Source organism: Bolinopsis microptera, chromosome 9, assembly GCF_026151205.1.
Source record: "Bolinopsis microptera isolate Bmic1 chromosome 9, MBARI_Bmic_1.0, whole genome shotgun sequence".
Classification (NCBI taxonomy): Eukaryota; Metazoa; Ctenophora; class Tentaculata; order Lobata; family Bolinopsidae; genus Bolinopsis; species Bolinopsis microptera.
The window spans coordinates 12,905,337-12,923,388 of record NC_087080.1 but is presented as its reverse complement, the minus strand read 5'-3'; the positions used below and the strand labels follow the sequence as shown (position 1 = coordinate 12,923,388).

Here is an 18,052-nt window from a genome sequence, read left to right as displayed (position 1 = left end):
ACAAGATGACAAATTTTAATAATGCAGCTGATAGGTTTCACAACCTCTGCATTGGTCATTGTAACATTCAAGGAGGGCTTCTCAATTTAGCTAAAAGTAATGAACTTTCCCAACTTATTAGAGATCATAAATTAGACATACTTTCCCTAAATGAGATGAATCTTAATGATACTATTGACACAGACACCATAAATATTCCTTCCTCCTTCAACCTTATGCGATGCGACAGGCCAAACAGTTCTAGGGGTGGTTGTGGCTTAATGATAAACAAAAAACTAGCTTACACAGAATTAGTTATGGATAGTAAGCTTGATAACATTGAAGCATTATGGGTGAAGCTTAAGAATAGCAAGATCAATGTTTGCTGCTTCTATCGCTCTGGAAATTATTGCAGTGTTGATAACTTTATTGAATACATTCATTTTTGCATGAAAAAATTGAATGGGAAAAAGGTTATCTGGATTGGGGATATAAACATTGACCAGAATGATATCTCATCCACCCAGTACAAAAAATTAGATATGACCTTGAGATGTTACAATCTAGTTCAAACCATTCAAGGGATAACTAGAGTTGCTAAACGTGGAGACAATTTTACCCAGACTACTATTGATGTAATATTCACTAACTGTTATGCAGATTTTGTCCAATCTTCTGTTCTTGATGAACGTATTGGAGATCATCAAGCTATTATGTGTGAGATAGATTGTAAAGTACCTATAGCTCCTAAATTTGAGAAGGTTGAAATTAGAAATCATTGTAAACGTAATGTTAAACAATTCTTAGACTATCTAGATACCTGTTCTGATTACAGTCCACTATTGGAAAGTACAGATGTTGAAGCTATCACTGCTGGCCTTTGTCACCATATTGAACAGGCATATGCAACCTTCTTCCCTTGCAAGACCATAGAAAGGCATGAAAAGTTCATACATAAACCTTCTACTGAACTTTTAAATGCCATTAATCATACACATTTTCTTCTAAAGAAATTCCGTAAAAAGAAGGATAAGAGAGACAATGGAAATTGCAATAAATGTGGTACATGTAGCAAATGTATAAAGTGTAATGAGGCCTGGGATTGCTACAAGATTCAGAGAAATATTAGAAATAAATTAGCTAAAACCTGCAAAAAGGCTAATGTAATCGATGATCTACAAGTTAAAAGTGCCAAGAATGATCTTAAAGGGATATGGAAAACTATCAAACTGGCATCAAATATGACCCCTGGTACAACTAATTGTCAAACTATCAATGAGAATGATCCTGAGCTATTTAACTTTCATTTTGCAAATGTTGGATCAAGATTACAAAATCAGGCCCCCAATATTGAAAGAGTTAGTTTTACTGATTTTTTACCTCCTAGAACTTCTAATATCTCATTTGATAGATTCCAAGAAATAAATGAAACTGATATCCTAATGTATGTCGAAACGCTCAAGAATGACAAGGCCTCATATGACAATGTGCCTCTATTTTTACTTAAGCAAGCTGTACCACACATAGTTGAGCCACTGACCCACATTGTCAATCTGAGCCTTAATACAGGTGTTGTACCAACCCTTTGTAAAAAAGCTAGAGTAACTCCCATCCATAAGGCAGGAATGAAAGATGATCCTAATAATTACAGGCCAATATCCATCCTTCCACTTGTAGGAAAACTTATAGAATACTTTGTCGGCAAGCAACTCACTGATTACATGGAAGAGAACAAACTTTTCATCGGGCATCAATATGGCTTTCGGAAAAATCACTCCACAACTTATCTGATGTACGATCTGATGGACGAAATATATATGAGTAAATCTAAGTCTTATAAACCAGGAATCATCTTTCTTGATCTTAAGAAGGCCTTTGACACAGTGAATCATGAAATATTGCTTCAAAAATTGGCATATTATGGAATTGGTGGCATTGCTTTAACCTGGTTTAAGAACTTCTTATCTTGTAGATATCAATGCACTAGGATCAATGGCAATCTAAGCTCATTTTTAGAAGTTCTGAGTGGTGTACCACAAGGAAGCATCATTGGGCCTATATTATTTAGTATCTTCATAAATGACATCATTTATGCCTGTAACCTATCTAAGCCCTTTCTATTTGCAGATGATGGTGCACTATTCTTTGATCAAACCTGCAGAAGCACATTTATAAACATGAAAATAGAACTTATGACAATCTTTAAATGGCTCAGTGTTAATAAATTATCACTCAATGAAAAGAAGACTGAATTCCTATTGTTTGATTCTGTTGACCAACATGATGAAATAACCATTGATTGTAATGAGGTAACTTTCACAATCAAGGAGTGCAAAGAGACAAAATATCTTGGCCTCATTCTAGATAGTAAATTAAACTTCAAAAGCCATGTAGATTATATTATTAGGAAGGTCATGAAGAGAATTGGTGCCATGTATAGAAGTAAAGCACTGCTACCCATTAAATATAGGAAAATGTTTGCCAATGCACTCATGTTGCCACAATTCGATTATTTAGACACGATCTATTGTAGAGCTGGCAAGACAAAACTTGCTGAACTTGACACTCTGTACAAAAAGGTAGCCAAAATAGCTCTCAACGTTCCAAAAACAGAGAGCAGCCTTAATGTTTATAGAGACATGAAATGGTTACCACTCCATCTTAGACGACAACTCCATCTGTCAAATTATATGTTTAGAATCATCCATGACAATTGTCCTACAAACTTTATGAACAAATTTAGTTACATATCAGGAGGTAGTAGGAGCGGCGAAAGCTGCAACCTTTATGTCAATAGATCAACATCACATAAAAACTTTCAATACTTGGGGGCAAAATGTTGGAATAATGTTCCAACAGATCTACGAAATCTGCCCGATGTTAAAAGCTTTAGTGATTCGTATAAGAAACAGCTACTATCATCTATAACAACAGACCCTAATTATACCGCCGACAATTCATATGAAAAATTTTACACTGCAATCATAGTCGACGATAACTAAGTAACTTCTAATTCTTTTAAATCTGAGGCATATATAATTGATGTATCGAAAAGATATTCCCTTTTTTACCACCTTACCATTCTGATTGATTTTGCACATGACTGACATGTTTTAACTGGAGAAGGGGTTCCCACAGTGGTAGTTTTATAAACCACTTTTAATTTATTGACCTATTATACTTAGTGGTAGTTTTATAGACCACATTTAATTTATTAACTTATCATACTTAGTATTTTTTTTTTTGGTGACTGTATCACCCAGTTTTAACATTTGATAATTGTACAGTTTTTTGACGACACATTGACTGAATGTTATTTTATATTCTAATTTATATTCTAGATATTTTATTTATTTTACAACAGACGACAACTTCCTGTTTTTTCTTCTATATTAGTTACTCATATCTCTTGTACAGACTTTTTTACAAGGACATTGACAAATGATACTCACATTAGGCATTCATTATTATATATTGCATCTAAATTATTTCACTTGCATTAGGCTTAGAAATTTATTCTCTGGTCAACAGATTTCAAATGTTTAATTAATTTGTAGTATGACAGTAAGGTATATAAGAAGTTATTTAATTTTGCTTGGGCTGTTATATTGACTAGGTATTGAGGTTTAATGATGATATGGAATTTGAATTCTATATAAATTTACACTATGTGGTTGGGGCATTTTGCATAGTAAATATGGTTACTACTCATATATATCATATTATTTGATTGGTATTCGATTTCTGATTATTTCTTAGGAATATGATTATTATATCTCAATTTGGCTTTAGGTAGGGTGCCCCGCTAAAAGAACTGGATTCTTCCAGGAAGCATCCCGTGCACAGACCTTGGTCTACATATATATTAAATTATTAACCATTCATTCTGTATACAGTGCACGAAAATTTATTTCAATCAAAAAAAACTGTACGTAGCTGGTCAACTAGTTTTGAATTCAGACTAGGCTTGATGAGTTCTGGGGTTTCTAGAGTAAGATTTGATGGTGCCAGGTTTGTTCAGGCGGACATGGAAATTATGCGAGGAATATATAGGTATATAAAAATCATATCAATATAAAAATAGATCCAAAAATAGATCCAAAGATTCACACGGCAGTCAGGGAACTTCCAGACAGGATGCTTTTGAAACAGGTATAATTAGCGCTTTTGTAATTAGTTGTATGCAAGGGATGGGATGCTGATTGACTAAGCTGGTTCAATGCCCCAGCTATTTAGGGGGAGCCACTCAATTTCACGCCCAGGTGTTGTCAATTGCTGGGTTTCAAGTAAGAGCTTTTTGATACGGCTCTTGATAATTGAGATGGGGGAGGAAAGGTCGGAAAATTTACTAGAGCCAGGGACCATGACATTGTTTTCATTAGGAGTGCATTTGTCGAATATTTTATCAACCAAACTGTTCCATATAGTCGTACCTTTGAAGACAAAATTGTGTTTAGAAATTTCAAGTTTGTGTCGGGGGACCCGCATAGTTTGGCTACATGCTCTGGAACTTGTTTGGAATAAACTTGTCAGAGAGATAGGTTGATGCAGTTTCAAGATTTTAAACAGTTCAGTGGATATATGTTGGGTGTACAGGTTGTGGATTGACATGATTTTCTCGGTATTGAATATTGGCTTAGTGTTTTCCAAAGCAAAGCTCCTTTTTGCGATGTGTTCACTGTATGGTCTTGCACGTGCACATGTTTCATAATACTCTGCCCGGTCAAAGCTTGGTTTGCTTCCAAATAGAAGGCGTACACATCTTTTTTGGATGGAGAACAGTTTAGATAGTCTATAAGGTGTGACACCACCCCAGCTACTGATACAGTAGCTCATATGAGACTTGAATAAGGAGTCATACAGCTTATGGTACTCTGTTTCTGGAATAAACTTCATAATACGTTTAATTATAGCTATACTTGTAGTTAGTTTACTTTTTATGTTATCTAGTTGGGGTTCCCAGGATAGTTCATGGTCTATGATAACACCAAGGAATCTCACTTTATCTACTCGTGTAAGCGTGTTGCCTGATAACGTGAGTGAGTTCTCAGAGCCATATTCACGAGCACGTGCACAGGACGAGTACCGGCCAGGTCTGAATAACATGTAGACCGATTTGCTTTGGTTAATGTGCAGCAAGTTAGATTCCATATAGTCATTTACAGATTCAAGTACTTTATTAGCATTCAAATAGGCTTCTTGTTCAGTTTTTCCAGCAACAAATATGTTCGTGTCATCTGCAAACAGTATGAAGTGTCCAAGTTTGCTAGAGTTGGTAATGTCATTAATGTAGAGTAAGAAGAGGAGAGGGCCTAGAACTGATCCCTGTGGTACCCCATATTCAATTTTGCAGTGATCAGAGTGTGTATTTTGGAAATCAACATACTGCTGTCGGTTACACAAATAGCTTTCAATTAGGTCAAGACAGGGCCCTCTTATGCCATAGTGTTCAAGTTTGACAAGTAATTTTCTGTGGTCGATTGTGTCAAACGCTTTGCTTAAGTCAATGAATATGCCAATTACATGATTCTTACTTTCTAGGTTTTTAAGAATGTGGTCAATGGAGTAATTGATGGCATGTGCCGTTGAGTGGTTGGATCTGAATCCAAACTGTTTATCGTATATGACCATATGTGAAGTAAAGAAGCTATATAGTCGGCAGTAAATTACTTTTTCAAATATCTTACCAAAGATAGGTAGAATGGATATAGGCCTGTAGTTATCAAACAGCTGTGGGTCTCCTTTCTTAAATACGGGGGTGACCTTACCTATTTTTAGAATATTTGGAAATAGACCCAGCTTCATGAATGAGTTTAGGAAACCAGCTAGGTGTTTAGAGATTGTAGTGCAACATTTCTTAAGAACAGCTATTGATATGTCACTAGCCTTGTCACCCTGGAAGGTTTTAACAATTTTTTCGATTTCCTCAGAATCACAGGGGTTTAAGAACATACTGTTGGTAACTCTTTTGTTAAAGTAGTTCTTATAATTAAGGGGCCTCTGGCAAGCTGTGTCACGACTTATTGGTTTGGAGGAGCAGAGCTTCGCATTAAGTTTACCTGCAATGGAAGAGAAGAACATGTTAAAGCCATTCGATATGACACGCTTGTCTTTTACTAAACTACCATCTATTTTGAACGAGGCCTTTATTCCAGTTTTTGTTTTTCCCCTCAGTTCATTGATCAGTGCCCATGTTTGCTTCATATTACCTGAGACTTTTGAGAATTTTCTGCAATAGTACAATTTCTTGGCAGATCTGATAATGTATTTTAACTGTCGACGGAATTTACTATAGGTTAAGTATAGATCAGAGTCTCCAAGAGGGTTGGGTTCCTTAATTGTACTCTTCCACTGCTTGTAAAGATATTCTTTCTTTTTCACTGATGCAATGATCCCTGGTGTGATCCAAGGGTTTGCAATCATATTTCTTTTTGACTTTTTGAACGATTCAGATTCAATTAAAAAGTTTTCTTCGATCAAAAGTTTTATCTTATTTGCAAAAATTTCAAAGTTTTCTACGTTGTAGCACACCTGCCCACAAAAATTTGTTTGAATATCTTCTAAGAACTTGGTCATATTAGATTCACAGTAGTCGTATTTTGGTTTACAAGGGTCAAGTTCTGGTTCTTCAGGCATGCTACATTCGAGAATACAGAAAATTGGAGAGTGATGCGAAACCCTGGTATCCAGTAGTCCAGCTGACACAATATTGTCAGTGGAGTTTGTCAGAATATTGACAATAAGCGATGGGACACAGCCTGGTTTATGGTGCGTTGCCAGTGATATAAGTGGGATGATAAGTTTAAATACCAAGTGCAACCGTGTTCAGTCGATCGACCCACTGAACAACTATAGAACTTCCAAGACCCTATTATTCTTTGGCCATATATTACGGCACGATCGATTGTTAGATGGTTAAAGTTAAACGACCAACGCTAATCTATACAATTCTAAAACTATGAGCTAGCACTTTAATCTAAAAATACACTTTTTATATTACTCCTGATTTTTACATTTCACGTAAAACATTGTCGCCACAGGTTGATCATGGACACTAACAGCTTAATTTGAGATAAATGACTTATGAGTTTCTCTAAAGTTAACTCTAAAGTTGTGCAGTCCAGTCATTTTTGGACATTTATGGAAATGAACCTGCAAATGTTCAGATACTAACGAAACTTTGCACAGACCTTCCCGAAGGTATGAATAAACGATTTTCGTTTGGAGACATTTTTTTGACAGTGGAGAAAACCCAGGAGGGCCACGCCCATATTGACCCAATAACGTAACCGACCCCTTGCTTCTGAAGGTCGTAGAGACTTCAAAATAGGCTTAAACGAAGCCACATATGCATGTTTATATAGGAGTTATTGAGCAACACATGGCCTAAAATCCATACTTTTCGAGAAATTCGCCAAAAACCATTTTGGGCGTGGTGCTGAGCCCATTTTCGATAGGATTGTGATAGAGTCTTTAGACAGGGTGCAAAAGAACCGCAATTAGCATATTAACATATGACTTACGAACAAACATAAGCCTTAAAGTGCTTACTTTTTCAGTTATTGGCGAAAAACTGATTTTCGGTTCCAGAAATCATGCAAAACTATGGGTATCTGGTAAATTGAGCTATGAAGGCCCTAAAGGTTTTTAAATGTGTGCAAATTGTGCAGAATGGCCATGTTTATATACAACTTATGAAGCAACATGTACCCTAAATTACTTACTTTTCGAGTTATTCGGGGAAAAACATTGTATTATGTCCATTTTCTACCTGTAAAATACAGTCTCACGGGCTCCTCTGCGCGCGCAAGGGACTTCGTGACGTCATCGCCAAAATAATACAAACGCTATTTACACGCGTTAGAGAGCAGTTAGAGATTTAGGAATTTCGACTCGTTGCTTAGTTTGCTATTTGTCACAATCTGTCAAAATATGAGGATAACTTTTTTTTCAGTTAACTGGTCCTTTAATTGCCTCAAATGATCCGTCATTGTTGGCAAAAACTTTGATTAGACGAACACATGATTTGTAGATTATTGGTAAAGTTTATAGCCATAGTTTTTTATTGTTGCAGTGGTGTTGTTGTTCTCATCAGTTAGCCATGTTTCTGTAACAAAGAAAATAGATATGTTGTTATCTTCTAAAAAGTTCATAACATGGTCAACTTTGTTGTTTAGAGAGCGAACATTCCAGCTTGCACATTTCATACTAAGGCTCTTAACTCCAGTCTTGTTCTTCACCAGTTTTTTTGGGTGTAATATGAGATTGAATGCTTAAGCTTGTGCTGTTCAGAGATATAGGCTGGGCATGATCTATCTGTGGCTGAGTGTGGGTACTGTTCATCAGTTCTCTTAGAATTTTTACAGTTAGCACAGGAGGGTTGAAAGGAATGTGTGTCTTTATTTGTACATGAGTTAGTTTCATGATCTTCAATGCAATGAGCACAGACATGGTTAGATGCTTGGCACTGGGCTGAGTAATGACCAAACTTTTGGCATTTATTACATCGTTTGATGTAAAAGTGATCATACACCTTGCAGCGGTACAAACCTATCGATAGGAAATTGTCACGATTTTCGATTAGCTTCCTTATGGCATTGCTCACTCTAACAGAAGCTTGAAACAGTGGTTTTTCTGTTTGATAATTTCGTTGTTTGCGGACTGAGAGTACAGAGAATGTTTCACCAGAATCAATGAGGGACTTGATGTCAGGGTAAAATTTCATAATGGTTTCAAAGAGATCATCGGGTGTGATTTCATCTCTAATCCCGGAAATGGATATTGTAGGCAATTTGGTTATAGGTTGCTTGAGATCAGATTTGGGAAATTATTTGGAGATAGATTGAACTAGCTTTGTTCGATCAGCTTGACTAGATGTGGTGATAACTGTCTCACCTTTCTTGTTTTCGAAGGTATTATCTACAAAAATGTTATTTTCTGTGATAATAGTTTTAAGGTCAGATAATGGAACTTTTTCTCCCCCTTCAGAGACTATTACTGAAGCTGGATGCCTCAGTTTTTCTACTCTGCTGCTGTCACGCCAGGGATTTTCGACAACACCATTAGAGCCACCAGTTTCATGGTTATTATTAACTGGTGAAAGGGTTGGTGATATGGAACAGTTTCCTGCGGTCAAACTTAATCCATGAAGAGTGGCAGGATTTAACAAGAGATTTTTAATGGTGTCTATGTCAGCATCTAGTTTTGACATTTTTGTTTCAAGGGTGTGTACATGGGTTTTCAAATCAGCAGCGTTTCTCAGGTTTGCTTATATGTAACACAAGAGTCACAATGGAAGAGGAAACTTCCAAAACGTTTACCTTTCTGTTTTGATTCAGTGTTAGCATTGAAAGATTTCAGTAAGGACGGGAAGCATACATTATCAGGAAAGTTAACACGTTTACCGTCCTTTATTTCATAACAAGTAGCGTGAAAATTGCTCTTACATTCATAACAACATACCACTTCTCCTTTAGAATCGAACGAGCAGTTTCTGCAGATTCCATCAGCAGCTAACATACGTGGATCGTTCACAACAAAACAAGGGGGGCTGGCACTATCATCATTGTCATTATCATTACCATTGTCATGTTGCCCCTGTAAGACATGATTTGAGGAGTCCAGCCCCTCTGAGTTTTGATCGGGATCTACCATTCTTTTGGGAGGATGGAGACAGATATAAAATCTTTTATGATGTATAACTCAGAAGTTTCGGGGTCCTCAAATTATTTGTTATATAGTAGTGTTGAAAGTATTAAAAATTTATGTCCGGTTAAAAAATTATGTCCGGTTGTCCAATTAAAAAACTTACCAGCCGCGTGTTCCTGGCCCTGACCTGGATGATGATAATCAAATCAAATCGAAACATAATGATACATAAGATCATCACAAATATTCATAAAAATATCTTGATAATTTAAATTATACCTTAACAGCCTAGTTCAGGTTAATAAACTTCTTCTTTGCTACGTAGGGATGAAACTACTGATAATCATTAGAAGTCAGTGATAAATCACTTCACACCAGACTTTCATTTGATTATGGGTGTTGTTAAACATACATAATATGTTTGATAGTATGCCTGATGTCATATTACTGGGTGGCGCACAGCCTATCATTCCGCCATATCAGGAGGTGACCGGGACATGATTTTAGGCCTGACTGGGACCGGGACCGGGATACAAAATGTGACTTGACCGGGACTGGGACCGGGACCGGGACTGAGATTATCAATTTACCGTGACCGGAACCGGGACCGGGACCAATAATTTCTGGGATTTCTATCTTACCGGGACCGGGACTGGGACCGGGACCAACGATCCAATTTTACCGGGATGACCGGGATGACCGGGATTTGACCGGGATGACCGGGAAGACCGGGATTTGACCGGAATGACCTGGATGACCGGGACCAAAACTGGTATTCTCATATTGAAAGCTGCAACTTTCATTTACATTATAATTGAACAATTTGAATAAGTAATAACTAGAATATTAAATTAGAAAAAACTAGAAAAAAACCCATCAATATGGGGCATGGGCCTAATGTACTACACCAATAATGTTCATGTACTGATTACTCAAGTTCACCCTCATTCCTCATTCCTCAATCAATGATCCCTCAAATTATTCAACAGTTTCATTCTCCAATTCCAATTGACAATTGGGCGTAGCCCGAGTTGAAAACTTGATGTTACTTTGCACTTATGAGTTATGTAACGATATTAGTTACCTAAACTTGTTTAGCAATTTTAAACATTGTTTTATTTGGCTCAGAGGTTGTTTAAAGATGAAATTCACAATGAATGAAAGTAAAAGCTTAAAATCACAGTGAATGAAATTATGTAAAAGATCCCGGTCAAAATCCCGGCAAATTTGAGTGATTGACCGGGACCAGGACCGGGACCGGCACCAAGAATCCTGAATTAACCGGGACCGGGACCGGGACCGGGATAGCTCAAAATTGCCAATCCCGGTACCGGGATTCCCGGTACCGGGAATCCTGGTCACCTCCTGCGCCATATCTTACTAGTATATAATTACTACTTTACTTACTTTACTAACAAAATGTACAGTCAATTAAGGGGGCAGGGGGGTACTCATGGAAATTTTCTCAAAATCAATTTTTTAGTTGTTTCTAATAGAGGGGAGTGACGTCTATCAGATGCTTTTAATCCCATAGAAAAATATTGTTCCTAGCCGAAATTATTGCCGGTCAAAGGTCAGTGCTTGTGTGTAATTGTATTGTGCAAGGGATTTTTGATCGCGCGTCCTGAAAATCGACTCTAAAAATCTATCTTCTCCTACATTTTTTGAGCAATCACTATGAAACTTTCAGGATATGTTCTAGGGACCATTTAGAATCATCAAAAAACGAGGTCCAAGATTTTCAAAATCGAATACAAAATTTTTAAAGGCCTATCTCAAAATTCCATCCGGCTTATCTCTTCTAAATGGTCTCTAGAACATATCCTGAAAGTTCCAGAGTGATTGCTCAAAAAATGTAGGAGAAGATAAATTTTTAGAGTCGATGTTCAGGACGCGCGATCAAAAATCCCTTGCGCAATACAATTACACACAAGTGCTGACCTTTGACCGGCAATAATTTCGGCTAGGAACAATATTTTTCTGTGGGATTAAAAGCATCTGATAGACATCACTCCCCTCTATTAGAAACAACTAAAAAAATCGATTTTGAGAAAATTTCCATGCCTCCTTAAATCCCCTTAAATCAAGTGATGCATTGGCAGATCATAGCACAATCAAATCAAGTGTTACAATTGGCAGAGCACAATACATTTAGGTAACGGGAATGGTCCATTGCTACCAATATTTCTTAACATTAATCAATCAAAAATATGCACACAATTTTCAAAACACATGATCAACTCCATCATATGAGCAGGGATGAGGTTGTATGATACTTCTGTTCCCAGGTAATTGGCGAATCATCCCTCATCCTTGAGTTGGAAGCAGTCCAAGGTCGTTTCATGCACCCCGTTAATCGAGGGTGATGGCACACTGCTATACAGGAAAAAGTTGGAAATTCCGAATTTTGCTTCGTCAAAATTTGAAAATTCGAATATTTTAGACCACGCCCATTCAATATTAAAACACCTATATTGTTTTCTCTGAAAATGCTGAATGCCTAAATTTTTCAGAGACGGTAGATTATTCAATGTTGCATATGATCTGAAAACTTGAGGCAAAACGGATTAGAAATGACAAAGTTATCAAGCATTTTCTGTATCTCGTTAACAAAATTGACTGGGTGATTATGTGACACCGTGACACGACACCTTAATTGGGCACCCTTAACAATTCCCATAATGTTTAACGGGGCGGTTAACAGGGTCACCTTATCACGTGATTAGGTTTAAACCAATCACCTGATCACACGTAATGAATAAACTCGTTCTGCTTCATATCTGATCTCGGTCATCTGAGAAGCTACAGTTCTAATTTTTTCAGGACAAACGTAATTCGAATGGCCAAACACAATTCAATAAAATTTAGCTCAATCCGACTATCCACACTATCAAATAAATGGAAAAATGAACCTTCATTTGAAAAAAATGAACTCTAATATTTTTCGATTTGACAAATTCCTCGAACCAGTGGTAGTAGTAAGTTATACCAGAAAGAATTATTTCAATTGGGCACTCAGTGACTGAGCTATTAAGGCCAACGTATGCCCACTGACTTTTGGCCCACCCTGTATATATATTATATGATATCAGTAGATATAGATATGATATGAATATTGTTTCCACGATAAAGTGCAATATTGATATTGATTAATATATTAATAGTCATTGTAATGGCAATCAAATTTAAATTTTGTTTTCCCTAAATTTTTTCCCTACATTTTGTTTTCCCTAATATCAAAAGTTATAAATTAAGGAACCCTAGTAAAGCGTTTCTTCCAGAGAGAGTTATTCCTTATATTACCATGTAATGTGGATGTTAATTCTAAGATAAATCTATATAACATTTTAAGAAGAATTGCATTACTGATATCTGGATATTATCCGGTTGGAAGAGACAAGGACAAGTGAAACAAGGAAGTTAGGAGTAAGGGCAAATTTTCGGCGTCAACGCCATCTTCAGGCTCAAATTATTTGTTATATAGTAGTGTTGAAAGTTTTAATACTTTCAACACTACTATATAACAAATAATTTGAGCCTGAAGATGGCGTTGACGCCGAAAATTTGCCCTTACTCCTAACTTCCTTGTTTCACTTGTCCTTGTCTCTTCCAACCGGATAATATCCAGATATCAGTATTTCAATCATGAGACTAATAAACAGCGAACTACTCCGTTATTTGATAAGAATTGCATTCTAAAAGGAATTTGTTGTGATCATCATCATTGGAAAGTATCTGATGAGATGATAGGTAAAATTAAAGGCGATAATTATTTAAAGAGCAAGACAGTCATAACGTTACCATAAGGTTACCATTTGGTGCCGCACAATCCACATGTTACGTAATCAATTAAATCAAGACCAAACCCCCCCCCCCCCCCCCCCCCCTTGACAGTAGTAATACGTAATACATTAATTTTATCACTAATGAGAGTGAAATTGTGTGGAATTTGAATTGAAATTTGTTGCATTGATATTATTCTATGGGGTTAAAAATGAAAGTTTTGATAACCTAATCAACAGCCAAACCTCCCGTCCCCCCCCCCCCCCCCCCCCCCCCCAACATAAGCAACTGTTATCATTTGGAACACCCACCCCGCTGCCCCCACCCCCTCCCCTCGGCTGACTATGTAATTTTTGAATGACTGCTTATCAAAGATTTCCAATCCATAACATTCCCCAGATGTATAAAATTGGCATAAAAACTGATCTTTTTTGTTTTACTGAATTGAATTTAAGATGAGGTTAGATTGGGTAATTTAAAAAATCTAAATCAACACTAGATTATATTCCCAGGAGTCATGTATGCAGACAAAAAGCAAAATCAGCAGCCAAGTTCACATCGGGGTAATTCTAACCGCAAATCATGGCCAAGAATGAATCCTAAACATCAGCGCCGAACTGGAAGCTCTGCATTCTTGGATAGAGATGGTGATACTGAGATGAATAGTGGCAGTTCATATAGTAGTGGAAATCGTGCAAGACACAAGAACAGGTACAATCCTGGGTATGGAAGAGCACGTGTTAATAAAAATGGACAACGTGCTCATGCATCAGGATGGTGGAAAATTGTTGTCCATGATGCTGATAAGTTCGATAGGGACCATTTCTTCAAGATGTTGGACAATACCACCAATGAAAGCATTGATCCTCAAAATACTAGAATTGAAAGGAACAAGCTTGTTTTCTGGATCAAAAATTCTAGAGCAAAAGAAGCAATTTACAGCCAATCTGGAAAACTGACACTTAAAGATCATACTATCACTCTTTTCACTGTTCCCAGTGAAGGTCCAGAAATACAATTGTCAAAAGATGAGCAAAAAGTGAAGGTATGTAGTGCTCTTGTCAAACGCTATGATGGCAACGAAAAAAAATTAAACCTCGCCGAATTTCATCAAGATCCTGACATGTCTGGAATGAAGAGAAAATTGTTTGAAATTTCCGGAATCTTAGGAGAGTTAATAGCTGAAAAATGTGCAGATCTAGTTGTAGAGATTGACTTCTCTAATAACAATTTAAAGCATGCTGGCTGTCTCAGAGGGATTTTAACTGCTTGTAAGGTTGTAACAAGAGTGAAGTTGGACAACAACCGTATCAACACCTTGTTAGATATAAAAACTGTCGAGAAGAATGCTACTGGAATAACCCATATTTCACTCCTCAACAATCCTGTCAAGAATCTTATGGATGATGCTCAGTATATAAGTGATTTGAGGAGGATGTTCCCCAAACTCATTGAGCTAGATGGAGTTCCATTGCCTGAGAAGATTAAATTTGAATCTGAGGATCAAAATGCCTTACTTCCAACCCAGAAGTTTGCTATCCTACTAGACCCTGGGCCAAAGAGCGCACTTGAAGGTTTCTTCCTGCAGTTTGTAAAATTGCATGACACTGGAAGTTCAGCTCGAAACCAACTTGCTCCTGCCTATGACGAGACTGCCATATTTTCCACTGCCCTTTCCTGGAGAGCAAACAAAGACACTAAGGACAAGTTTCCGGCTAACATGCCTGCAGAACTGACAAGAAGGAACAGAAACTTCAAACACTGCTACAAAGCTGAACAGAGAGAATCTCGTCTGTTTATTGGACGTGAAAATGTTGTGAAAGAGCTGTGTGAGTTAGGTGATACCAAACACATGCTGCAGACACTGAACATCGACTCATCAAGTCTGATCAACAACCACGTCACTGCTGTCTTGTCAGGTATCATTGATTCTCCAGGTAGTTACAGGACATTTAGTAGGACCTTCGTTCTTGCAGTTAATCCAGCCAATGGTTCTTTTCTCATCCTCAACGATCAGATGTCGATCATAAGGAGCTTGCCTGACACAGTTGAAAAGGTAGAGTCCCAAAGTTTCGCAACAGCTCCAGCTCCATCGTCCTCTGGGGTTAATAACCAAGCGGTGCTAGTAAGACAACTCCAGGAGGTCACCAAGATGACGGACCAGTTTTGTGTGCAGTGTTTGGAAGCTGCGGAATGGGACGTTCAGAGAGCTATGACAATATTCAGTGAAATGAGAGCTTCCATACCTCCGGAAGCATTCATCAGTTAAACTAATTTAATTATTTTTCATGGTAATGGTTTTAGATGACATTTTTCATATCATGTTGTATTAGTTGAGATCGATTAATATAGTAATATTTGGTGAGCAATTAAGAAGAAAAGATCTAGGCACTAAACTAATTTTGTCTAACTTCTTGTAGGAAATAAACTTTCTTACCTGAGTAGTAAGTATAAATGACTATTGATTTACGAAATGATAATCTTCGATCTAAAAATTGAAAAAGTAAATACTGAGCTTCTTAATTCGGTTATTATCCATAAGTGATAGCTCAGTTACTTGTAAAAGTTTGTCCAATTGAACCCTGACACTGAACCTTTTTAATTCGAGAGACGATCTATTTCGAAAAACTTGTTCATGTTTTTTGTTAGTCAGTAAATTTCACGTTAAATCACGTCTCAGTTTTTTTTGTTGGCGACGAGAGCGAAGTCAACGTTTTGGTGCAAACAAGATGAGTATAGTTTGCATCAATTTTAAAATAATTGTCATATGTTTTCTGAGAAAAGTGAAGTCGTTTATTAAACCAGAATACAAATCAACTATTTAAATTATACAATGCTGATGTTTCCTCAACTCTGCGTCTTTACTGCGTCTTTGATCTTTATCATGAACTTTTTTAATATAACGTTGTACTTGGCAAACAATTTTCTTGTTCATTCAAATTTCAAATTCATGATTTACATAAATAAAAACTGGAGGAAATAAAGTTAGAGTTACCACATTTCAACGAATTTTGTGTTCAGGATGTTTCATGTGCGGGGTTATGAACTACGATTTGATCACTTTCCAAGGAACACTTGAACGGATTCAACTGAAACTCTTCGCCAGGAAAGATATTTAATTTTACAGCTATAATTGAAAGATAGATTGTAAATTTTCGTGTTAAAAATGCTTTAATTCATAATATTATAATAACCTTGTTGTAATTCTTCCTGTCATCCAAGGTGTTCACCTAAATGAAGTATCACGTATTACATACCATGATACCACACTGTTTACATACCATACTGTTTACATACCATACTGTTTACATACCATACTGTTTACATACCATACTTTTTACATACCATACTGCTTACATACCATACTTTTTACATACCATACTGTTTACATACCATACTGTTTACATACCATACTGTTTACATACCATTCTGTTTACATACCATTCTGTTTACATACCATACTGTTTACATACCATACTGTTTACATACCATACTGTTTACATACCATACTGTTTACATACCATACTGTTTACATACCATACTGTTTAAATACCATACTGTTTACATACCATACTGTTTACATACCATACTGTTTACATACCATACTGTTTACATACCATGCTGTGTTGTCTTGGGTTAAATTAATCTAATTACGTATCAGTTCAAGATTCTCATCGGAAAATAAACCAATTCTCACCACCAATTTCAGGAACTAATGAACAATTTTACATTTTAAGATAATTACATAACTTTTGGTAAAAACACAGCCGCATTTAGACTATAATCCTGGTTTAAAGATAGCGGGTTGTTCAGTACACTTTCAGAGGGTTAACAACAGCTTAGCTGCCTCAACACGGTGCGAGAGCTCAATTAAATTAGTAACATTTACAAAGCTTACCGCTAAGTAATGGATGTAATGCCCATATATGGCATGGTCTGTACGGTAATGGATCTCTCACCAAGCTACGCTAAAAGTGGTTTTATTTGCTTTTAGATGCCTGATGTCGTTGCGCAAGCACTGAATTTGTGCGTATTGCTACTGCACACGTAAACTTTATTTTCATGGCTCATAGCAACTGTTTCTTCTATGTTTGTTATTTATTCTAGTTGAGCTAAAACTTATGTTTTACATTTTCATTTAAATTTGAATTGTAGATAATGTCATAGTTACCGTTCTACTTCTCCGATCAAGTACTGTCAAGTACTGTCAATTACAAGAAGTAATAACCGTGCCATCGCTGAGAAACAGACGCTTTGTTGAAATAAGAACCGGAAATACAAAAGAACTGTACAGTGTACAAGTCCTGGTTCGAAGATAAAACCAGTTGCTAGATTAGGTCTTCACCGGACAGTAAACACACTGTTGTAGCTAGTCATGAGGTAGCATTGTAAAACAGCCTCATGGATATTAGATATAAGTATATAACCCATTGGGACTGTAGTGTTACTGTGTTAGTCACCTTGTTTATGTAATAAAGTACAACGTGCCAGCTACAATAACGAGCTGCAACAGATGTTGTGTGATCCTGTAGTAAACCACCTGTAGTCACAGCAGGGCTCTCTGTTTTACACAGCCAATGTAATCTGACACAACTTTACTTACAGTGTGGGGGCCACGTGATGTGACGTCATGTCACGTGAT

The 18,052-nt window shown here is 36.8% G+C and overlaps 2 protein-coding genes across 3 annotated transcripts in view; both read left to right on the top strand.

The window, feature by feature from the left end:
- The first annotated feature begins 13,132 nt into the window (after positions 1-13,132).
- LOC134820322 (serine/arginine-rich splicing factor 6-like) overlaps positions 13,133-18,052 on the top strand; it is a 26,391-nt gene continuing 21,471 nt past the window's right edge. For both annotated transcript variants that reach the window (XM_063830551.1, XM_063830550.1), the window contains exon 1: positions 13,133-13,164. The gene's annotated coding sequence lies outside the window, so the exon portion shown is untranslated. The remainder of the gene's footprint in view (positions 13,165-18,052) is intronic.
- Positions 13,914-16,261, top strand: LOC134820321 (nuclear RNA export factor 1-like). The gene has a single exon (XM_063830549.1). The coding sequence runs from the start codon at positions 13,928-13,930 to the stop codon at positions 15,677-15,679; it is 1,752 nt and encodes a 583-aa protein (XP_063686619.1). The 5' UTR covers positions 13,914-13,927; the 3' UTR covers positions 15,680-16,261.

Coding starts and splice junctions, on each gene's coding strand:
- LOC134820321 (XM_063830549.1), top strand. CDS start 13,928: ATGTATGCAGACAAAAAGCAAAATCAGCAGCCAAGTTCACATCGGGGT.